This window comes from Dermochelys coriacea, chromosome 7, assembly GCF_009764565.3.
Source record: "Dermochelys coriacea isolate rDerCor1 chromosome 7, rDerCor1.pri.v4, whole genome shotgun sequence".
Lineage (NCBI taxonomy): Eukaryota > Metazoa > Chordata > Testudines > Dermochelyidae > Dermochelys > Dermochelys coriacea.
In genome coordinates this window covers 45,627,115-45,652,179 of record NC_050074.1, presented here as the reverse complement: position 1 = coordinate 45,652,179, position 25,065 = coordinate 45,627,115, and the positions used below count along the sequence as shown (strand labels likewise).

The following is a 25,065-nucleotide window of genomic DNA, read 5'->3' as shown; positions in this document are numbered from 1 at the left end:
AATTCAGTGTACTATATATATTATATTCCATCCTCAAAGTACATTAAAAGAATATTAAGATAGCAATATCAACCCTTCAAAAGTTAGGAAATGCCAGTATTAAAGCCACCCATGCAATCTTAATTCTGCCCCCTTGTAACAATGCATTACAATACAATCTTTAATTACACACCCACATAGGACCCCTGCCTCCTTCAGTGAATGGGTACTTATTCAACACTTCTTTTTAGTCTCCATATTCAGTGTAGAGCCCCAGGCCTTATTTAACAGATACTATCCAAATCCTGCACTGAACACAAAATGTATTTACTAATGGGCATTTCTGTAGTATTCTCATCACAGTAACTGAGTGCTTCTCAAACATTAATGAATTTGTCTTTGCAACACCTCTGTGAGATTAGATAGTATAATCATCTACATTTTACAGATGAGAAACTGAGGCACAAAATGATTAAGGCCAGAACTGTTAAAACTGTCCAATAATATTGGGTGTCCAACTACAGGCAACTAAGGCCTGATTTTCAAAAGCACTTAGCACTTTAGAGCACTTTATATGTTCAAAGCACAGCTCCAATCAACTTTGGTTGCAATTGAGAGTGCTCAGCAATTGTGTAAATCTGGCCCCAGATGTCTCTGTGACACAAAGACCCATTAGTGGTTTACAGTAACTCCTCACTTAAAGTCTTCCCGGTTAACATTGTTTCGTTGCTGATCAATTAGAGAACATTCTCGTTTAAAGTTGCGCAATGCTCCCTGTCGTTTGGCAGCTGCCTGCTTTGTCCACTGCTTGCAGGAAGAGCAGCCCGTTGCAGCTAGCTGGTGGGTGCTTGGAACCAGGGTGGACCGGCAGCTCCCCGTTTCCCTAAGTTCCCTGTGCAGCAGCCACCCAGCAGGCTATCAGTTGCCAACAGTTCAGATGCGCCCCCACCCCGCACCATGTGCTGCTCCTGCCCTCTGCCTTGGAGCTACTCCCCAGAGCTTCCTGCTTGCTGTGCAGGGGAGGGAAGGGGGGCAAGAGGAAGGCTAATGTCAGGGTGTTCCCCTCCCCCCGACTCCTGCACCCTGCTTACCCCATTGCCATAGAGTGGGGGGTGGGCACGACAGGGCTCAGGATGGAGGGAGCTTCCTGGCAGCAGCTTCTGTCTCTAATTGCTGATCTACTTAAAAAGGTAGTGTACTTAGAGTGGGATCAGCGTACTTAAAGGGGCAATGCGCATCTCTCTCTCGGTGTGCGTCTCTGTCTGCCATGCTGTTTCCCCTCCCTCCATTCATGCTGCCTTGTAGAGTGTGAGGCTACATTAACAACAATGGGTTAACCCTTGAAGGCTCAGCTGATTGCTAGTTCATCATTTAGCAATAAAGCATTCCCTGGGAAATATCCCACCCTCTGACTTCACCACCTCAACCAAGCTTCATCACTGTGTACCAGTATTAAATTGTTTGTTTAAAACGTATACTGACTCTGTGTGTGTAGTCTTTTGTATGGTGAAAAAAATTTCCCTGGAACCTAACCCCCCCCCCCGATTTACATTAATTCTTATGGGGAAATTGGATTTGCTTAACATTGTTTCACTTAAAGTTGCATTTTTCAGGAACATAACTACAATGTTAAGCAAGGAGTTACTGTACTACTGTGTGTTAGCAACTCTTGTCAGAGCTGACATATTCACTACACCTAACGCACTGTTGTCATGATAGATACTCAAAACATGGTATGCAGTATCTCACTGGAAAACTACTAACTCACTGATCATCAATATTCTTGCATGATGTATGTATGGGGCATGTGCAAATTTATAAATATGTGCTAGAATTATGTTATTAAAATGTGTTTGGCAAGCATTGCATAATCCCAGTCTGCTTTAGACAAAAGAATGTGTATATGCTTGTCTGACCATCTTGGTCATCAGGAAAAGACAATGCAAATACATTTACATATAAGCTAACAAGTGGAGGGAAGACAGCATGTCATCTATACCCCACTAGGAGAGAACAACTTAATCTGAGAATACATTTCACAGGTTTACTGGTCTATAAAGACAGGGAGTCTGAACCTCAAATGATAAGCAATTAAATATACTGATTTTATATGAAATAAAAGTGCATCAGTTAAGGTCTTTTAAGAAAGCCTATGACTCAATGGTGATGCATATCATGGTGAAATGTACACATTAACACTATATGAGGAATTATGGATACTTACTGATATTATGCTTCAAAGTCTGTGACCAAACACAAGAAAAAACTAGTTTTCTCCTGCACAGAAGGGCTCTGTCTCCAATGTAAATTAAACATTATGGAATCAAAATAATGGAAGCCCTATTCACATAAGAATCAGCAGGGGCATGGGAAGTCAACAGGAAGGGAAGAACAGCAAGAAGCCTTCCTTTCTTTTGTAACAGGGTCAATAAACTTTGGGAGACATCAGCAGAAACAGAAAGCCATTTTGGTACGCATTACTGGGCAGATATGAGAGGCCAGAGTTCTTGTATATCTAAGAAAAGTGAATCCTTCAACTAAGGAGGTTGAAGTCTCTGGGAACTCAATTTAGATGAGAAACCTGATTAGGGAAAGATTGTAACTTGCTGAAATTAAATTTCAGTCTTAGAAGGGTATTTTTACTCTTTTTGTTTGTAGCCCTTTATTCCTTATACTTGGTATCTCTTAATCCTACATCTTTTTGTTAAATAAACTTTTACTATAAACCAATTCAGTGCACCAGTTAAGCAAACAGGCTACAGTATATTGTGTCTTTAAAAAAGCAACAAACTTAATAACTATTACGAATGTTTCAGGAAAGGGCTAGACACAATAGGGAGACATCTCTGGGGGACTCGGGTGTTGGGGTTCACTGTTTGTTACTTGCAAGGCAAGCTTTGAACTGGCAGAATCCTGAAGGATAAGGCCCCATTGTCGTGGAGGGACACAGTGAGAAAGGAACCCGCAACCCACCTTAACCCTAATAAACTAGACTTAAGATAACAAAGTAAAAATGAAATAATTATTTACAATTATTTAAAGATAAATGTCAAGTGAAAGAAGAGAATACAGACACAGGAGTATCTCATCCCAGACCGTGAGCTGTAGAAAAGGAACTGAAGAGGTACTTGGTCCACAATGCCATCTACACCTATGGTTTTCAACATGAGGCGGCATGTAGGTATACATTAACAGACACTGCTACTGACGAACTTTTGGTCCCAAGTGAACAGAGTGCATGCATACCCCACAGAGAATACCCAGAGGGACCAGTACCTGAAAAAGAACAACAGCTGAGTCTTTTAGATGTATTGATGTGAAGCCTCTCTAAATAAGGATTTTGAAGTGCGATGAATTATCAAGACTGATGGGAAAGAAGTGAGAACTCATCTTAGAACTGCCTAGCTCCAAACCATACACACAATGAACTAGGACAGCAGTTCTCAAACTTTAGCAACCCGAGGACCCCCATTTTGATTTAAATATTTTTGCGGACACCCGCTCAGCCCAATGACCCGTTCCCACTCCACCCCTTCCCCCAAGACCCCACCCCTGCCCCACGTCTTCCTGCTCCTGCCCCACCCGTCCCTCCTCTTCCCTGCCTCTTTCTGCCCCCACCCCCCAAGCATGCCCCATCCCCGTGCTTCCTGCACGCTGCTGAACAGCTGTTCCCCGGCATGCAGGAGGCACTGGGAGGGAGGGGGAGGAGTTGATCAGCAGGGCTGGCAGTTCCAAACATGATTTCACCCCTTCCCCTGAGAGCACTCTGTCCCTGCTCCTCCCACTCTCTCCCAGCACCTCCTGCAAGCCGCTGAACAGCTGTTCTCTGGCATGCAGGAGGTCCTGGGAGGGAGCAGGAGGAACTGAGGGAGGGATGCGGAGTAGTTGATCAGTGGGGCCCACGGATCCCCTGGAGTACCCTCGCGGACCCCAGTTTGAGAACCGCTGAACTAGGATATCAGTGCACTGGTTTGGAATGCAGGAATAGGATCCCTCCCTCTATCAGATCCTTCCTACATCTCCCCATAATATCTTCTTGGCTGGCTGGGAGCAATTCTGATGATTAAGGAGTGTACAATGCAGAATTATAAATTCAGAAACATTGCGACTTTCGGTGCCTCAAGATTTTGGTGCTCAATTTGAATCTCTTTTCAGAAAGTGTTGAGCACCTGCCCTCTGAAATCAGGCCATTTTATGGTGTCTCAAATTGGTCACTGAAAACTTGGAAGCACCCCAAATCACTAGACACTTCCGAAAATCTTGGCCAATATTTCCACAGCACATCTAACACTGAGGCCCAGATCCTCAAAGGCATTTAGGCACCTAATTCCCATTGAAATCAGTGGGAGTTAGGTGCCTAAATATCTTTTGAGGATATCAGCCTCAATCACTTAACATCTCTGCATTACAGTAAGGTTTTAGATTATATGATGGCACGTCTATACACAATCAAAATGCTACATACAATATAGGCATGTACGTTGACAGAAAAGTGATACCATGGAGCAACCATTCAATCATGATTAAGACATTTTAGTGGTTGTGGTCCTGGGTTTGCAATGTTTATTTTGGGGATAATTACAACATTCTTTGAATTTTTTTTATCCCATGTTACCTGATGTGTACTCTCAACTTTCACTTTAGTTTAATATAGGTTTTTGTCTGTGAATAGTAACTAGATTCCTACTCTTGGATCTCAACTCCCTAGCATAAGAAAGGCTAGAACTCCCCTAGATCTCAACGATCTGAAGTACCAGTAGTTGTAGGAATGCATGATAGAGACCTACAAGATCTCTATCATGCATTCCTACAACTACAATACCCACCTGCTGAAGTGAAGAAACAGACTGACAGAGCCAGAAGAGTACCCAGAAATCACCTACTACAGGACAGGCCCAACAAAGAAAATAACAGAACGCCACTAGCCATCACCTTCAGCCCCCAACTAAAACCTCTCCAACGCATCATCAAGGATCTACAACCTATCCTGAAGGACGACCCATCGCTCTCACAGATCTTGGGAGACAGGCCAGTCCTTGCTTACAGACAGCCCCCCAGTCTGAAGCAAATACTCACCAGCAATCACACACCACACAACAGAACCACTAACCCACAAACCTATCCTTGCAACAAACCCCGTTGCCAACTCTGTCCACATATCTATTCAGGGGACACCATCATAGGGCCTAATCACATCAGCCACACTATCAGAGGCTCCTTCACCTGTGCATCTACCAATGTGATATATGCCATCATGTGCCAGCAATGCCCCTGTCCCATGTACATTGGCCAAACTGGACAGTCTCTACGTAAAAGAATGAATGGACACAAATTAGACGTCAAGAATTATAACATTCAAAAACCAGTTGGAGAACACTTCATCTCTCTGGTCACTCGATCACAGACCTAAGAGTGGCTATCCTTCAACAAAAAAGCTTCAAAAACAGACTCCAACGAGAGACTGCTGAATTGGAATTAATTTGCAAACTGGATACAATTAATTTAGACTTGAATAGAGACTGGGAATGGATGAGTCATTACACAAAGCAAAACTATTTCCCCATGTTATTTCTCCCTCCCACCCCACCCCCCACTGTTCCTCAGATATTCTTGTTAACTGCTGGAAATAGCCTACCTTGCTTGTCACCATGAAAGGTTTTCCTCCTCCCCCCCCCCGCTGCTGGTGATGGCTTATCTTAAGTGATCATTCTCCTTACAGTGTGTATGATAAGCCCATTGTTTCATGTTCTCTGTGTGTGTATATATCAATCTCCCCTCTGTTTTTTCCACCAAATGCATCCGATGAAGTGAGCTGTAGCTCACGAAAGCTTATGCTCTAATAAATTTGTTAGTCTCTAAGGTGCCACAAGTACTCCTTTTCTTTTTGAAACAAAATATTGCATGAAAGGGATCACAGAACAGCAAGGCCTTCTATTCCCAAGTTTTGACTGTGTACAGCTGATCAAGTTTTTAAAGATGTGCCCTGAGTTATTGTATATTAATATCAAACTCTGCTCCTAGATGACAATACCTTGACTTCATCATCAGGACACTCTTTTTACACACACAAAGTAAAATTTTCAAAAGTGCCTGACTAAGTCCCTTTTGAAAAAAAGGGGGACTTTGGATCTTTGATGCTTTTGAAAATTAAACTCCTAGTTCAATTTTCAAAAGTAACTTAAGCACTTAGGAGGCTAAGAATCATTAGAAGTAATTGAAGGTCTGATCATAGCAAAATAAGAGGTGCTAGCTGCATATCTGTGCTCCCTTAGCATACTATAATGAATAAAATAGTGAGCCCATGTAAGTTAGAGAAGTGTGGGAGTGTGAATGGTTTCTTAAAAGTGTACATATTACTGATGACATCATCCATATGTTATTTTTCCAGTGCACAACCAGAGGAGTGTAAACAGAGCCATTTTTGTTCTTCCAATATTAAAAATACAATTGGGACATTTGATAAATGGAGGACAGAACCCCACAGAATGACATTTGATTTTCAAGGTTCAAAGATTTCAGAGTAGCAGCCGTGTTAGTCTGTATTCGCAAAAAGAAAAGGAGTACTTGTGGCACCTTAAAGACTAACAAATTTATTAGAGCATAAGCTTTCGTGAGCTACAGATCACTTCATCGGATGCATTTGGTGGAAAAAACAGTTCAAAGAGTATCATTAGGACCCTACCAAATTTACAGTCCATTTTGATCAATTTCACTCTCACAGGATTTTTAAAATCATAAATTTCATGATTTCAGCTATTTAAATCTGAAATTTCATGGTGTTGTAATTGTAGGGGTCCTGACCCAAAAAGGAGTATGGGGGGCGGTCACAAGGTTATTGTATGGGGGGTTGCGATACTGCTACTCTTACTTTTGTGCTGCTGCAGGTGGCGGCAGTGCTGCCTTCAAAGCTGGGCAGCTGGAGCGTGGCAGCTGCTAGCTGGGAGCCCACATTTGAAGGCAGAGCCACCACCAGCAACAGCACAGAAGTAAGGATGGCATGGTATGATATTGACACCCTTACTTCTGTGCTGCTGCCTGCAGAGCTGGGTCCTCAGTCAGCAGTTGCCACACTCCAGCCACCCAGCTCTGAAGGCAGCAAAGCAGAAATGAGGGTGGCATGGTATTGCCACCCTTACTTCTACATCGCTCCTGGCGGGATGCTACCTTCAGAGCTGGGCCCCCTGCAAACAGCTGTTGCTCTCCAGCCACCCAGCTCTAAAGACAGTGCAGAAGTAAGGGTGGCAATACCGCAACCCCCCTAAAATAAGCTTCCAACCTCCCTGCAACTTCCTTTTGGGTCAGGACCCCCAATTTGGGAAAGGCTGGTGTCTCTGTATGAAATCTGTATAGTATAGGGTAAAAGCACACAAAAGACTGGATTTCACTGGGGGAGACCAGATTTCAAAGTCTGTGATGCGTTTTTCATGGCTGTCAATTTGGTAGAGCCCTACGTATCATATACAAGAAAGAAAAATAATAAATTGGGGGGGGGAGTTTTTGACAATATCCTTTCAAAATTCCAACCAGATCATTTCTCAGATCCTCTCCATTTACACAAATGAGGCAACTTCTTAATAAATCAAGAAAAATACTCACCCTCTGTTACTGACGATTGCCTTTTTCAAGTGAATATAGTTAGCAGGAAAGATCCCCTGCAAGAGAGAATAATAATTCTACTTGTCAGAAAAATACAATTATAGTTCTGAACAGTTTTCATTCTAACAAAATTAGCAAACATTTGATAATTGCCAACTTTCCAATTTCATCTATAGTGCGAAATAAGCTATCACTGTCAAAATCAATATTCAAATGATAGTAACACCAGATGGCTTCAATTTATCTCAGAATAGGACAGTATGTTGATTTGACAATAATGTAACATATAACCGTTCATTCTTGGGGAAAATAACTTCATTATGGGGAAGTTTTGTGTATGTATCAAACAAAAATATCACAGCAAACAGATCAAAACATCTGAAAGCACTATAACTCTAAAAAGCAGCTTTTAAAATCATTAACTTTCTAGTTTGAAATAGAATTCTGGGCTCCAACAATACTTCCTATTTTTTCCTCTTTGCTCTTTACAAGAGTTTCAATTTTTGCTGTTGAGTTAATTCAAAGCATATTTATGCTGTTATCTGTTGTGGTTTCTCTGACTGTCAAATTGTGGACTTAATCCTCAGAATTAAACTGCTTTCCTTCACACTCCACCCCTGAAAATGTATCATCCCTCTTTTTCTCCTCTGATCTTTACTCTTCCTAAATGGAGTACTTTGCATTTGTCCTTATTGAATTCCATCGTATTTACTTCAGACCATTTCTCCAGTTTGTCCAGATCGTTTTGAATTTTAATCTTATCCTTCAAAGCACTTGCAACCCCTCCCAGCTTGGTATCGTCTGCAAACTTTGTAAGTGTACTCTCTATGTCAGGGGTGGGCAAACGTTTTGGCCCGAGGGCCACATCTGTGTGGGGAAATTGCATGCAGGGCCATGAATGTAGGGCTAGGGCAGGGGTGTGGGAGAGAGTGTGGGATGTGGTGCGGTGTGCAGGAAAGGGCTCAGGGCAAGGGACTGGGGCAGAGGAGGGGTGCGGGGTATATGAGGGGGCTCAAGGAAGAGGGTTGGGGTGCAGGAGGGGTTCAGGGCCCAGGCTCCAGCCCGGTGCCATTTACCTGGAACAGCTCCGGGGTGGCAGTGGCACGCACTGGGGTCAGGGCAGGCTCCCTGCCTGCCTGCCCTGGCCCCGTGCCACTCCCGGAAGCAGCCAGCACCACGTCCCTGCGGCCACTGGGGGAGGGAGAGCAGAGGTCTCCACGCACTGCCCTTGCCTGTGGGTACCTCCCCCGAAGCTCCCATTGGCTGCTGTTGCCCATTCCTGGCCAACAGGAGCTGCAGGGGGCGGTGCCTGCAGACGAGGGCAGCACACAGAGCCCTCTGCCCCCTGTCCCCAGGGGCCGCAGGGACATGGTGCTGGATGCTTCTGAGAGTGGCGCGAGGCCCTCAGCACCATGGAGGTGGCAATCCTACAGGCCAGATCCAAAGCCCCGACAGGCCGGATCTGGCCCGTGGGCCATAGTTTGTCCACCTCTGCTCTAGGTCATTAACTAAAGCATTGATGAAGATATTGAACAGAACCAGACCAAAAACTTCCAGCATGACTGTGAACCACTGATAACTACTCTCTGGGAACGGTTTTCTGACCAGTTTTGCACCCACCTTATAGTAGCTCCATCTAGGCTGCATTTCCCTAGTTCGTTTATGAGACAGTCATGTGAGACAGTATCAAAAGCTCTACTAAAGTCAAGATATACCACGTCTACCACTTCTGCCCTATCCACAAGGCTCGTTACCCTGTCAAAGAAAGCTATCTGGCTGGTTTGACACGATTTGTTCTTGACAAATTCATGCTGACGGTTACTTTTCATCTTATTATCTTCTAGATGTTTGCAAACTGATTGCTTAATTATTTGCTCCATTACCTTTCCGGGTACAGAAGTTAAGATGACTGGTCAGTAATTCCCCGGGTTGTCCTTATTTCCCTTTTTATAGATTGGCACTATATTTGCCCTTTTCCAGTCTTCTGGACTCACTCTTGTCTTCCATGACTTTTAAAAGATAATCGCTAATGGCTCAATATCTCCTCAGTCAGTTCCTTAAGTATTCAAAGATGCATTTCATCAGGCCCTGGTGACTTGAAAATATCTACTTTGTCTAAGTAATTTTTAACTTGTTCTTTCCCTATTTTAGCCTCTTCTGATCCTACTTCATTCTCACTGGCATTCACTATGTTAGACATCCAATCACCACCAACATTCTTGGTGAAAAGCGAAACAAAGACGTCATTAAGCACCCCTGCCATTTCCACATTTCCATGTTATTGTTTTTCCCCCCTCATTGAGTAATGGGCCTATCCTCTCCTTGGTCTTCTTCTTGCTTCTAATGTATCTGTAGAATGTTTTCTCGTTACCCTTTATGTCTCTAGCTAGTTTCATCTCCTTTTGTGCTTTGGCCTTTCTAATTTTGTCCCTACATACTTGTTATTTTTTTACATTCATCCTTTGTAATATGACAGTTTCCACTTTTTGTACCACTCTTTTTTGATTTTTAGATCACTGAAGATCTCCTGGTTAAGCCAGGGTGGTCACTTGCCACACTTCTTATCTTTCCTAAGCAGTGGGATAGTTTTCTCTTTTGCCCTTAATAATAGAGGCACCAACTTTCCTTGGCACCGGTGGGTGCTAGCGCCCCCAGCCCCCGGCCCAACTCCACTCCCTCCCTGCCCCTATTGGACCCCTCCCCAAATTCCTGCTCCGGCCCTGCCTCTTCCCTGAGCATGTCATGTTCCTCCTCCTCACCCCTCCCTCTGAGTACCTGTGGCGCAAAACAGCTGTTCCGCGGCGCAAGCACTGCGAGGGAGGCGGGAGAAGCAGGACGCAGCAGCGTGCTAAGGGGAGGAGGCAGAGCGGAGGTGGAAGCAAGCTTGGGTGGGGAGGCAGGGCGGGGAGCTGCCGATGGGTGCAGAGTACCCACGGAGTCAGTGCCTACACTTAATAATGTCTGTTGGGAAAAAATGCCAACTGTCTTCAATTGTTTGTCCCCTTAGACTTGCTTCCAATGGGATCTTACCTACCAACTCCCAGAGTTTGCTAAAGTCTGTCTTCTTGAAATCCATTATCTTTATTTTGCTGTTCTCCCTCCTACCATTCCTTAGAATCATGAACTCTACCATTTCATGTTAGTAGGGGAACACTTCAATCTCCCTGGACATTCTATAACAGATTTAAAAGCAGCCATACTTCAAACAAAAAAAAAAGTCAAAAACAGACTTCAAAGAAAAACTGCAGAGCTACAATTGATTTGCAAATTTAACACCATTAATTTGTGCTTGAATAGGGACTGGGAGTGGCTGGCTCACTACAAAAGCACATTTTCCCTCTCTTGGTACTGAGACCTTCTCATCATAGAATATTGGGGTTGGAAGAGACCTCAGGAGGTCATCTAGTCCAACCTCCTGCTCAAAGCAGAATCAATCCCCAACTAAATCATCCCAGCCAGGGCTTTGTCAAGCCTGACCTTAAAAACCTCTAAGGAAGGAGATTCCACCACCTCCCTAGGTAAGCCATTCCAGTGCTTCGCCACCCTCCTAGTGAAAACTTTTTTCCTAACATCCAACCTAAACCTCCCGCATTGCAACTTGAGACCATTACTCATCATTCTGTCATCTGGTACCACTGAGAACAGTCTAGATCCTTCCTCTTTGGAATCCCCTTTCAGGCAGTTGAGAGCAACTATCAAATCCCCCCTCATTCTTCTCTTCTGCAGACTAAACAATCCCAGTTCCCTTGGCCTCTCCTCATAAGTCATCTGCTCCAGGCCCCTAATCATTTTTGTTGCCCTTCGCTGGACTCTTTCCATTTTTCCACATCCTTCTTGTAGTGTGGGGCCCAAAACTGGACACAGTACTCCAGATGAGGCCTCACCAATGTCGAACAGAGGGGAATGATCACGTCCCTCGATCTGCTGGCAATGCCCCTACTTATACATCCCAAAATGCCATTAGCCTTCTTGGCAACAAAGACAGACTGCTGACGCATATCCACCTTCTCGTCCACTGTAATCCCTAGTCCTTTTCTGCAGAACTGCTGCCTAGCCATTCGGTTCCTAGTCTGTAGCAGTGCATGGGATTCTTCCGTCCTAGGTGCAGGACTCTGCACTTGTCCTTGTTGAACCTCATCAGATTTCTTTTGGCCCAAACCTCTAATTTGTCTAGGTCCCTCTGTATCCTATCCCTACCCTCCAGCATATCTACCACTCCTCCCAGTTTAATGTAATCTGAAAACTTGTTGAGGGTGCAGTCCACACCATCCTCCAGATCATTAATGAAGATATTGAACAAAACCAGCCCCAGGACAGACCCTTGGGGCACTCCTCTTGATACCGGCTGCCAATTAGACATGGAGCCCATTGATCACTACCCATTGAGCCTGACAATCTAGCCAGCTTTCTATCCACCTTATAGTCCATTAATCCAGCCCATACTTCTTTAACTTGCGGGCAAGAACACTATGGGAGACCGTATCAAAGTCTTTGCTAAAGTCAAGGAATAACACATCCACTACTTTCCCCTCATCCACAGAGCCAGTTATCTCATCATAGAAGGAAATTAGATTAGTCAGGCATGACTTGCCCTTGGTGAATCCATGCTGACTGTTCCTGATCACTTTCCTCTCCTCTAAGGGCTTCAGAATTGATTCCTTGAGGACCTGCTCCATGATTTTTCCAGGGACTAAGCTAAGGCTGACTGGCCTGTAGTTCCCCGGATCCTCCTCCTTCAATTTTTTAAAGATGGCACTACATTAGCCTTTTTCCAGTCATTCGGGACCTCCCCCAATCGCCATGAGTTTTCAAAGATAATGGCCAATGGCTCTGCAATCACATCCACCAACTCCTTTAGCACCCTTGGATGCAGTGCATCCAGCCCCACGGACTTATGCTCGCCCAGCTTTTCTAAATAGTCCTGAACCACTTCTTTCTCCACAGAGGGCTGGTCACCTCCTCCCCATGCTGTGCTGCCCAGTGCAACAGTCTTGGAGCTGACCTTGTTCGTGAAGACAGAGGCAAAAAAAAACATTGAGTACATTAGCTTTTTCTACATTCTCTGTCACTAGGTTGCCTCCCTCATTCCGTAAGGGCCACTTTCCTTGACTTTCTTCTTGTTGCTAACATACCTGAAGAAACCCTTCTTGTTACTCTTAACATCCCTTGCTAGCTGCAACTCCAAGTATGATTTGGCCTTCCTGATTTCACTCCTGCATGCCTGAGCAATATTTTAATACTCCTCCCTGGTCATTCGTCCAAGCTTCTACTTCTTGTAAGCTTCTTTTTTGTGTTTAAGATCAGCAAGGATTTCACTGTGAAGCCAAGCTGGTCACCTGCCATATTTACTATTCTTTCTACACATTGGGATGGTTTGTTCCTGCAACCTCAATAAGGATTCTTTAAAATACAACCAGCTCTCCTGGCCTCCTATCCCTTTCCTGTTATTCTCCAAGGGGATCCTGCCCATCAGTTCCCTGAGGGAGTCAAAGTCTGCTTTTGTGATCCGTATTCTGCTGCTCTCCTGTCTTCCTTGTGTCAGGATCCTGAACTCGACCACCTCATGGTCACTGCCTCCCAAGTTCCCATCCACTTTTGCTTCCCCTACTAATGCTTCCCTGTTTCTGAGCAGCAGGTCAAGAACAGCTCTCTGCCCATTTTTCCACCAAATGCATCCGATGAAGTGAGCTGTAGCTCACGAAAGCTTATGCTCTAATAAATTTGTTAGTCTCTAAGGTGCCACAAGTACTCCTTTTCTTTTTGCGAATACAGACTAACACGGCTGCTACTCTGAAACCTGCCCATAGTTGGTTCCTCCAGCACTTGCACCAGGCAATTGTCCCCTATACTTTCAAAAAACTTCCTGGATTATCTGTGCACTGCTGTATTGCTCTCCCAGCAGATATCAGGGTGATTGATGTTCCCCATGAGAATCAGGACCTGTGATCTAGTAACTTTTGTTAGTTGCCAGAAGAAAGCCTTGTCCACCTCATCCCCCTGGTCTGGTGGTCTATAGCAGACTCCCACCACGACATCACCCGTATTGCTCACACTTCTAAACTTAAACTCTCAGGTTTTTCTGCAGTTTCATACCGGAGCTCTGAGCAGTCATACTGCTCTCTTACATACCATGCAACTCCCCCACCTTTTCTGCCCTGCCTGTCTTTCCTGAACAGTTTATATCCATCCATGACAGTACTGTAGTCATGTGAGTTATCCCACCAAATCTCTGTTATTCCAATCACATCATAATTCCTTGACTGTGCCAGGACTTCCAGTTATCCCTGCTTGTTTCTCAGGCTTCTTGCATTTGTGTTTAGGCACTTAAGATAACTCGCTGATCATTCCGCTTTCTCAGTATGAGGCAGGAGTCCTTCCCTCTCATGCTTTCCTTTTTGTGCTTCCTCCCAGTATCCAAGTTCCCCACTTACCTCAGAGCTTTGGTCTCCTTCTCCCAGTGGACCTAGTTTAAAGCCCTCCTTACTGGGTTTATTTATTGGGAGTGGGCCACATCCACCCTGATTGAACTGGCCCCGTCAACACTGTTTCTCCACTTGTAAGGTAACTCCCTTCTCTTCACGTGTCAGTATATCTATGCCTGCATCTGTAATTTTCACTCTATGCACCTGAACAAGTGGGTTTTTTTTTAACCAATGAAAGCTTATGCCCAAATAAATCTGTTAGTCTTTAAGGTGCCATTTCCTTGTTTTTACCATTCATGATCACTTTCATCCAAGTCTCCTTCCACTTTCAAATTCTCAACCAGTTCCTCCCTATTTGTCAAAATCAAATCTAGAACAGCCTCTCCCCTAGTAGCTTTCTCCACATGCTTAAATGTTTGCATGTTTGGGGCCCTAATAACTTGTGGTATCTTTCTCTCTGATATAATATTTTGTGGTCCCAGTTTGCTATTGTAGGTCATCAGGAAAGTGGGAAAAAATGTGAAACAACAGATTTTTTTTGAAGACCTATCAGTAACAGTCCATATGTAGAATATGCTCCATGTGACTAGGATATCCTTTTCAGAGACATTTCTTTGGAATGCTTCTTCAGGTAATTTTTAAAAGCCTTTAAAGAAGTCATGTTAAGATTTGTTATATTTTCAGAGAAAATTACCTATATATTTATTGCCATTAGCGTTTGTCAGAGTGGTTGGCTCTTGAAGGGAAGTTAGGCCTAGCTTCACCTGTGATTGATCAGCTAAAAGCCAGCAAGTGGCTCAGTTGGAAGTAGGTCTGCAGATTCGAGACTGGCTCTTGTGGCAGGCCCTGAACAAGGGGATAGAGATGCAAGGGAAAAAGTCTCTGGGCCTTGCAGAAGACCCCAGGTTGAGGGGAAAGACAAGGTTTATATGTGAAACTTGTGTTAAACCGGGGGGGGGGGTGGCTTTCAAAGAATAAACTATGCCCTGAAAGAAGGCCTTGAAAAGATTTTGATCTGGAGGAGTCATCTCAATAAGTGAGAGAGACTTTTGCAGAGAGTATTGCAATTAATTGGGTGATAAATTTTAGGTAACACAATAGCAATTGAGTAAGGCAGTACTTAGTGTAGCGAGTAGGCAGTGACTTAAAAGGAGTCAATGTATCAGATATTAACTAATGCAAAGCAGCACAAAGAAAAACAGATGACTGATGTAAAGAAGTCCAAATTGTAGAACATTGCAATTCTGCAATCGTTGTTCAATTAAATATCCCTCTCATTCATACCTCCTAATGATTGGAAGATGTGCAAGCAATAACCAAGAGCCGAAATCTATATAGGCAATACTCAAAAGAAAAGATACACACTTCTGACTGGAATTCACATAGACTGACAATAGATCTAGACTTCCTCCTCCTCCTCCCGCCTGACTTCTTTGGAGTCCATATTAGCCTCTGAGGAAGTAGAAAGAAATTAAAGTACGTGGAGGCCATGCCTCCTTACATAACCTTACCTGAAGGACTCCACATCTTCAAACAGGATCCTCATAGCCTGGCAATGATCAGCTTTTTAGAGAGCCCAGCATTGGGGTGGTAGTGTGCAGGTGAAAACCAAGACCATGAATATATACAGTTAATCTATTCAAAGAACTCCAACTATAGGAGAGCAACTCTTCTGTATTACCTTCCAAAAACCTTTCACAGACTCTCACAGGTCTTTTAGCTAGCAGCTCTTAATTTTTCAAAGAACATGTCACCAAAAATTAGGGAAAATGTATCTATGCTTACCTGAAAGCACAGATAAAGAAAAATCTTATTCTTTGAGTAATAAGATCCAGAGATCCATTACAATGGGATTTGTACAACAGTTTGCCCCCAGGATAGGAAGCAGGATCATCCCTTAAATATGAACATCCAACAGGAGGTATATTATAGAAAAAAAAAAAAGAAAATCTGATGAGGTTCAGCAAGGTTCAATAAGGACAAGTGCAGAATACTGCACTTACGATGGAAGAATCCCATTCACTACTACAGTCTGGGTACCGACTGGATAAGAGGCAGTTCTACAGAAAAGAACCTGGGGATTACAGGGACGAGAAGCTGGATATGAGTCAATAGCGTGCCCTTGTTGCCAGGAAGGCTAACGGCATATTGGGCTGCATTAGTAGCAGCACTGCCAGCAGATCAAGGGAAGTGATTATTCTCCTCTATTTGGCATTGGTGAGGCCTCATCTGGATACTGTGTCCTGTTTTGGGCCCCACACTACAAGAAGGATGTGGAAAAATTGGAAAGAGTCCAGCGGAGGGCAACAAAAATGATTAGGGGCCTGGAGCACATGACTTATGAAGAGCGGCTGAGGGAAATGGGATTATTTAGTCTGCAGAAGAGAAGAATGAAGGGGGATTTGATAGCTGCTTTCAACTACCTGAAAGGGGGTTCCAAAGGATCTAGACTGTTCTCAGTAGTACCAGATGACAGAACGAGAAGTAATGGTCTCAAGTTGCAATGCGGGAGGTTTAGGTTGGATATTAGGAAAAACTTTTCCATTAGAAGGGTGGTGAAGTACTGGAATGGGTTACCTAGGGAGGTGGTGGAATCTCCTTCCTTAGAGGTTTTTAAGTTCAGGCTTGAGAAAGCCCTGGCTGGGATGATTTAGTTGGGGATTGGTCCTGCTTTGAGCAAGGGGCTGGACTAGATGACCTCCTGAGGTCTCTTCTAATCCTGATATTCTATGATTCTATGTGTAGTAAATAAGCCATGGGACCACACAACAAAAAATAGAGAAAACAATATCAAATAGCTGCTCATTAAGCAGGCACTTTATATTTTGTTTACTTTGTCCACTTGGATTCACTTCGTCTGTCCCAGTCTGCTCACCTTCTCACTCCCTTCTTCTGTTCTCTGTTCCTCTCTCTCCCATCTTCACCCCTGCTACTCAACATCCTGACTTCCACACTTCCCCTCTGCTCCTCAGCCTCTACTTTCAAGTCAACTTGCTTTCTCATTCTCTTCCATTCTGCCACTATAGAAGCAGAAGTATTGAGAGCAAAGGAGAGAGTCTGGTGCCAGTGTCCCTTTGCTGCCAGCAGGAGCAATTGCAGATAAAGTCCTGCATGGCTCCTGCAGTCCTAGGATACAGCATGCTCAGTTGCTCTGTCAGGACGGCACAGACAACCTTGCCAGTACATAGGAGCTCTGTAGTGGTGGAGCACATTTTGTACAGACTGAATCTTCAGAAAATAATGCTGCTAACCTTTAACAAAACTCTACTAATCATGTCCAAACTGTGATTTTCCAGGGATTTGTAAACTTGGCCAAATTTGAGAAGATTTTCACTGGGACAAACGACATCTCTGACCCCTTTGCAAATTTCAAATGTCTGCTGCAAAGCATGGAAGTGCTAGAGGAGCGGTTCTCAAACTGGGGGTCAAGACCCCACAGGCGGTCATGAGGTTCTTACACAGGGCGGGGGGGGTCGCAAGCTTTCAGCTTCCACCCCAAACCCCACTTTGCCTCCAGAATTTATAATGGTGTTAAATATGTTTTTAAATGTTTTTAATTTATAAGGGAAGGGTCACACTCAGAAGCTTGCTATGTGAAAGGAGCCTCCAGTACAAAAGTTTGAGAATCCCTGTGCTAGAGTATCTCAAAGAAAGGGTTGAGAATTTTTTTTAATGTGAGCACCTTGCTGTAAGAAATGGTTGAAACATTTTAACTGAAACTTTCCAAAAACATTCATCCTGAGAGAAACAACTGACACAGGAAATCTGAACGGCTTATGTTTGGCAAAGTTATAAGTAACTGAAAACAAGGTCTCATAATGGAAAGCATTGCATCTTTAACGACAAGCACAGCTACCAGCTTTGCCTACAATAAGTTGTACACACACAATTTTAAATCCAGTCATACCAAACGGCTGCTACTCTGAAACCTACTTTTCACAGTATCCCTAGAAAAGATGCCAAGATTCAAAATACACAGTTGCTCAGCATCAAGAAAATATACAAGCCATCCACATAGAGATCAAAAGCTAGTAAACAGGCAATACACACAGGAGCTAAACAATAAACTAGTTCAACAATTCTTAAACACTCACTGAAGTACTAAAATGAAGTATTTTCAAGGAAAAAAATGAGGAAGAAAAATCGCTTTCCATTGAAATATAAACTTGAAGCAGATTCTTCCATAGGTTTTCCCAACAAGAGTGAATTCACCAAGAAAGTCAATAGCAAACACACACATTTTAACCATACAGAAATACTGGAAAGGTGGAAATGCAACTTGGATTTACTTCATCTGATTTACTCCCACTTTATGCAGTCTGTTTCTGAGGCACTGTGTTGGTTACCTAGGAAACTGGTAGATTTGAATGGCTCTTGTGTCAGAACTGTGAACACAGATTTATGCAGTGTACAATGTAACAACAAATGCACAAATGAATGAAATGCTCAACAACTTAGGGAAGTTTTATTAGAAGAAAAATATAATTAATTGATTATGTAGGTTATATTTTTGAAAAAACAACATTCATTAGACACTAATGTTCATTAATATATTTTTATAAATTACATTGAAAATTACAGTATTTTAAACAAAAGCCAGTTGAATGTTGGAAATAGCTGGTGTCTTTGTATGCTTAAGCGTACACGAACACACACAAAAATTCACAGCCAGCATACAGAGCCCTCCTGTTGCAAAATTTCCTTGATTAGACTATAAAATCTGTGAAATATAAAACATTAACCATATTTTTCCCCAATTAGCTTTATTTTAAAAATTCTCATATTTATATTTTGATAAAGTGAATTATTTAAATTTGTTTAAAAAATCCTGAATTAAGATCGAACAGGCTTATTTAGGCATTTGGGCTTTTTTGGAAAAAAAAAAAAAAAGTCAAAATGGATCCAGCCTACATGTATGCAGATGGAAAAGGTCTCTGAACCTTTGGGATGACTAAGAAGCAATTCAGAAGAAAATTCAGTACAATTATGTATGCCAAAATAATTGTAAAGGGAAGTGGAGTCTTAAGAGTGAGGGAGAATATGGGTTAGGGCTGCAACAGCAAGGTGGAAAACCTTCATTCTCAAATAATTGTTAAAAATAGAGACTATATTTACACTTACCTTTACATTTGGCTTCTTAATGGAAACTCCTCTGTACCAGCCTAAAACAGGACAAAATATACTGTATTAAATTGTGGCATTGCATTTCTTTATACTGACATAATCTGACTGCCACTGGCAAAACCGTCCAAATGCTCAGGTCATCTTTTACTCCTGAGGGTATTTTGTGCCAAAAAATTATGCACCAAAAAAATTAAAATTCTCACACAATATTTTAAAATTCTGCAAAATTCTGCAATTATTATTTGTCAAATAAATGTGGAGGCTCCAGCATAGCATTGGGGAGCATAGGCCACTAGCTGCACAGAGGTGGGATATCACAGTACAGCTCCTCCACCCCAGGACACGGACTCAGCAGGGAGGCTGCACCCAACCCTAACACAGTGCAAGGACTGGGCCTGCGCCTTCGTGCCAGTGCACCAGATGTGAGCAGGCAGGCTCAACAAGACAGGATCCAAGTGTGGGCGGGCTTAGTGTGTGGGGGGAGGGATCCATGTGTGGGTTGAGAGGGTTTTGTGTGGGGCAATCTGGGTGCAGGTGGCTCAGTGGGGGATCTGGATGCCCGGGGGCTTGTTGGGGGGTCCAGGTGAAGGTGGTTGAGGCTCAGCAGTGGGGAGTTTCTGGGTGTGGGCGTATAGAGCTTGGCGGGGGGGGTCTGGGTGTGTGGGCTCAGTGGTGGGGTCCAGATGCTGGGGGGAGTGGAGCTCAGTGGGGTGGGGATCCAAGTGCAACTGGTTGGGGCTCAGTGAGGTGGGGATACGGGTGGCTCATCAGGGTAGTCGGGCCCATCAAGGTGGGTTCTGAGTGCAGGGGGGTTAGGCTCGGTGAGAGAGTCTGGGTAAGACTGGGTGGGGGTCTGGATTCACAGAGGTAGGGTGGATGGCAGAGCAGCTCCTTGTACATGGATCCCTCCCCCTGCAGCTGAGGAGCAATGGGTGCAGGAAGCGGGGGGAGAGATGGGGTTTGCAGAGCTTCCTGCAGCCAGGGGAGAAATCTGGGGGTGGGTCTGACCCAGCCCCAGATGCCATGCAGGGGAAGCCTAAGTCCCGTCCTCCCCAGCCCAGCCCGGACTAGCAGCCGAGTCCAGCACAGGGTAGGAGATACCAACCAGGACTTCCCCAGTCCCACCTCTTGCCCACAGTGATTTACCACTCTGCCGGCTGCCTTGGGCACCCAAAACATACTGCTGGGGAAGGTTGCGTGACCGCTCTTGACACTTCCCTTTGCTTCCTCAGCAGAAAGTCATTCTTCTGCGGAGAATCAAAAATCTGCGGGGGACATAAATTCTGTGCATGCACAGTGGCACAGAATTCCCCCAGGACTAATCTTTGAAACAGTCACTATAGCTCACATAGGTTATTAACTCTTGAAAGATTTTTACTCTGCCGTGACCACAAGCCATAAGAATCTTGTACTCCTGCTTATTCCCATGAAGGACAGAAACAGCTTAGTGTTTGTAGTCTCTTTAAACTACTTGGAACCATTGGCAGCTGTGGTGAGTACACATTCAGCACACATGCAATAATTCAGCCTGATTATCTTTCCTACATGGTAGAAGACATTCCAGTACATTTCTAACACACTTGAATTTTATAGGTTCAACATTTAATCAGGAAAACAAACTTATGGAAAGGATGTATACTGTGTAAACACTGCCCTGTCACGGTTTCTCTGGTGTGGGATCAGTTAAGTTGCACAAACAATGCCAAAGGTCACAATGGGAACACCAGGAGCTGTATCTTCAATGACAGGAGTCAGCAAGGCCATTCACACTACTTAAACACTGCAGTTGCACTATGCTTGGATGGGGTACTCAGTGGCAGTGTCTCTAAAGGACAGTGATGGAAACAAGTCAAGGAATGGACCTCAGGATCTACAAATGCACAAATCCAATTATTACTCTTAAATCCCATTCAAGTGTCACACAAGAGCTCCAGATAGTAGTATTCCAACAACAGCCTGCAGTAAGGGCTACAAGGGGTTCAAATTTCATTCTCCACAAGCTACCTGAGCTTCACCAACAGGTGAAAATAATTTCACCTTATGTAAGCTAGCATCAGCAACAAAAACAGGAAAAAATCAAAACTGATGGTGCTGAAAGACCAACAAGGTTGATACTGGAGAGCTGAGTGAGAGAAACAAATGGACAGAGACTATGAGAAAACAGTCAACCCTAGGAAATATATCTAGCCAAGGGAAGTGAAGCACAGATTCCTTTTCTTTTTTCCCTTTTTGTGCCACAAATGTAATATATTTTGGTTGTTACCATTTATTATTATAGGCAGAACTGGTAGCTATGCCTACAGTTAAAGTTGTTTAACCTTTTCCATTTTAAGACCCTGTTTTCAGCTGCTTAAATTTTCTCAAACTTCAACCATTCAGGCTGAAATTTTATATGCCAGGTATTTGCCTCAGGGTAATCAACCAAAATGGGTTAGCCGTTTCTGAGAACAAGATTAGAAAAAATGTGTTTTGCCTATGTAAAAATTTTTCTCAATCACTTCATTGAGAAATTCTAGTATCTCCATGCTCTGGAGCAGAAAATTGGCAATTGGGATTGCTCTGGTGTCAGACACATGCCTTTTGTTATCCCAAGGAAAGCTGCCCAAATTTGACTGAGTTATAAACCTCTGAATTAAAAGTTTCACATATTTACACATATTCAGAAGAGATTTCTTACAGTTCAGCAGCTCAATTCTCCAAAGAATCCATCTGCACTGAGCATGCTCCACCCCAGGAAACCTGGGCTGATCAGAACTTTTACTGCAATTACTCCTCCTCATTGCTGGGGAACACTGTGGCATCAGGCACCAGAACTGACAACAGGGAGACCTCTCCTGTGTTCTCAATGTTCCTTGCTGGCAAAAAGGCAGTGTGGAAAAGTATTAAGCAGCTTGATTGACATGCAGAGGTATGGGGGCTGAGGAAGAGGAAGAGGAGCAGACTGGGGGACGAGATAGGAGCCAGGGAGGAAGGGATAGGAGCATGGGGGAGCATAGGGACTAAGGATATAGGAGCAGGAACTAAAGAAGGCAGGGATAGGAGCAGGAGCAGAGGATGAGGACAGGAGCCGTGGGAATTGGAGACAAGGTTAAGAGCTCTGAGGTGAAGCAGCGATGGAACCAGATGGGGGGGAGGGGAGAGAGACAGGAGGGTTTGTAAACACAAGAGCACACTCCTCTCCAGAACTCGAATTGAACCCAGGATTCCTGAGTCTCAACTTTTCTCTGCTGTCTAGCAAATAATTATAAAACCCAAAGTTTGTGTCTCATACCCCTCTAGAAGGTAAGTCTACACAGATAACCGTCTTCAACAGTTACTTGTTAACCTGTGGTTTTGTACATATCCATTATGATAAAGTCTTTAATTATATGATCATCTACTGTTGTTTCCATAAGACCTCTGCCTCATTCAGTGCACAGAATGGACAGTGCTCAGGGAACGAATCATGGATGTGTAGTGAATAAGGCTGTTGTCTGTAGGACTCATGCCTCAATGTTGTAGAAATCAGAAGGTGTATTGCGAATGAGGTGGTGTAACTGCAGACTATCATAATGGATATGCACAACGAGTAAATTAATGAATCACAGATAACCTTAATTCTGGCATTTCCTAAATACGGAGGTCTTGACATTGCAACCTTAAGATTCTTTTACTGTTGTTTTTGTATATTATTACTACTATAGTACTGAGGTTTTTTCTTTTTAAAATAATCTCTTCTTATAAAAATGTACACATAGCAATTTTTTAAATAATCAGCAATTCTAATATAATATTACTGCTTGGCATTTTACAAACAAACACCAATAAAGAGGAGATCCCTGCCCTGGATTATAAAATGTTCCCAGTCTCTACTATGATAGAATCATAGAATCATAGAATATCAGGGTTGGAAGGGACCCCAGAAGGTCATCTAGTCCAACCCCCTGCTCAAAGCAGGACCAAGTCCCAGTTAAATCATCCCAGCTAGGGCTTTGTCAAGCCTGACCTTAAAAACCTCTAAGGAAGGAGATTCTACCACCTCCCTAGGTAACGCATTCCAGTGTTTCACCACCCTCTTAGTGAAAAAGTTTTTCCTAATATCCAATCTAAACCTCCCCCATTGCAACTTGAGACCATTACTCCTCGTTCTGTCATCTGCTACCATTGAGAACAGTCTAGAGCCATCCTCTTTGAAACTCCCTTTCAGGTAGTTGAAAGCAGCTATCAAATCCCCCCTCATTCTTCTCTTCTGCAGACTAAACAATCCCAGCTCCCTCAGCCTCTCCTCATAAGTCATGTGCTCTAGACCCCTAATCATTTTCGTTGCCCTTCGTTGTACTCTTTCCAATTTATCCACATCCTTCCTGTAGTGTGGGGCCCAAAACTGGACACAGTACTCCAGATGAGGCCTCACCAGTGTCGAATAGAGGGGAACGATCACGTCCCTCGATCTGCTCGCTATGCCCCTACTTATACAACCCAAAATGCCATTGGCCTTCTTGGCAACAAGGGCACACTGCTGACTCATATCCAGCTTCTCGTCCACTGTCACCCCTAGGTCCTTTTCCGCAGAACTGCTGCCGAGCCATTCGGTCCCTAGTCTGTAGCGGTGCATTGGATTCTTCCATCCTAAGTGCAGGACCCTGCATTTATCCTTATTGAACCTCATTAGATTTCTTTTGGCCCAATCCTCCAATTTGTCTAGGTCCTTCTGTATCCTATCCCTCCCCTCCAGCGTATCTACCACTCCTCCCAGTTTAGTATCATCCGCAAATTTGCTGAGAGTGCAATCCACACCATCCTCCAGATCATTTATGAAGATATTGAACAAAACGGGCCCCAGGACCGACCCCTGGGGCACTCCACTTGACACCGGCTGCCAACTAGACATGGAGCCATTGATCACTACCCGTTGAGCCCGACAATCTAGCCAGCTTTCTACCCACCTTATAGTGCATTCATCCAGCCCATACTTCCTTAACTTGCTGACAAGAATGCTGTGGGAGACCGTGTCAAAAGCTTTGCTAAAGTCAAGAAACAATACATCCACTGCTTTCCCTTCATCCACAGAACCAGTAATCTCATCATAAAAGGCGATTAGATTAGTCAGGCATGACCTTCCCTTGGTGAATCCATGCTGACTGTTCCTGATCACTTTCCTCTCCTCTAAGTGCTTCAGGATTGATTCTTTGAGGACCTGCTCCATGATTTTTCCAGGGACTGAGGTGAGGCTGACCGGCCTGTAGTTCCCAGGATCCTCCTTCTTCCCTTTTTTAAAGATGGGCACTACATTAGCCTTTTTCCAGTCATCCGGGACTTCCCCCGTTCGCCACGAGTTTTCAAAGATAATGGCCAAGGGCTCTGCAATCACAGCCGCCAATTCCTTCAGCACTCTCGGATGCAATTCGTCCGGCCCCATGGACTTGTGCACGTCCAGCTTTTCTAAATAGTCCCTAACCACCTCTATCTCTACAGAGGGCTGGCCATCTCTTCCCCATTTTGTGTTGCCCAGCACAGCAGTCTGGGAGCTGACCTTGTTAGTGAAAACAGAGGCAAAAAAAGCATTGAGTACATTAGCTTTTTCCACATCCTCTGTCACTAGCTTGCCTCCCTCATTCAGTAAGGGGCCCACACTTTCCTTGGCTTTCTTATGTATGTTACTATACTATAACATACTATAGTATGTTAAAGAATCAAAAATAAATATTCATACCCAGTTCCTCTGGCCAAAAAAAGTAAAATATTACAGAACTAATGAGGGCATCAATACTGACTCCATAGTTGAGACTCAATTGATTCTAGCACATAAAGGAGGCATACACAGGTTTGTTAGGGACAGAAAAACAAAGCATATCCTCTTTAAAATTATTGCAGTTGTCAAGGTTCCTTCCCTACTCTGAACTCTAGAGTACAGGTGTGGGGACCTGCATGAAAGATGCCCTAAGCTTATTCTTACTGGCTTAGG

General features: G+C 43.8%; 1 protein-coding gene across 1 annotated transcript in view; it reads right to left on the bottom strand.

Annotated features, from left to right (window-relative positions):
• The window catches only part of DOCK3 (dedicator of cytokinesis 3), a 603,029-nt gene that overhangs the window by 465,490 nt on the left and 112,474 nt on the right, over window positions 1–25,065 (bottom strand). The window contains 2 exon segments of the mRNA XM_043518507.1: window positions 7,576–7,631; window positions 19,119–19,159. Coding sequence (XP_043374442.1) covers window positions 7,576–7,631; window positions 19,119–19,159 — 97 coding nt within the window.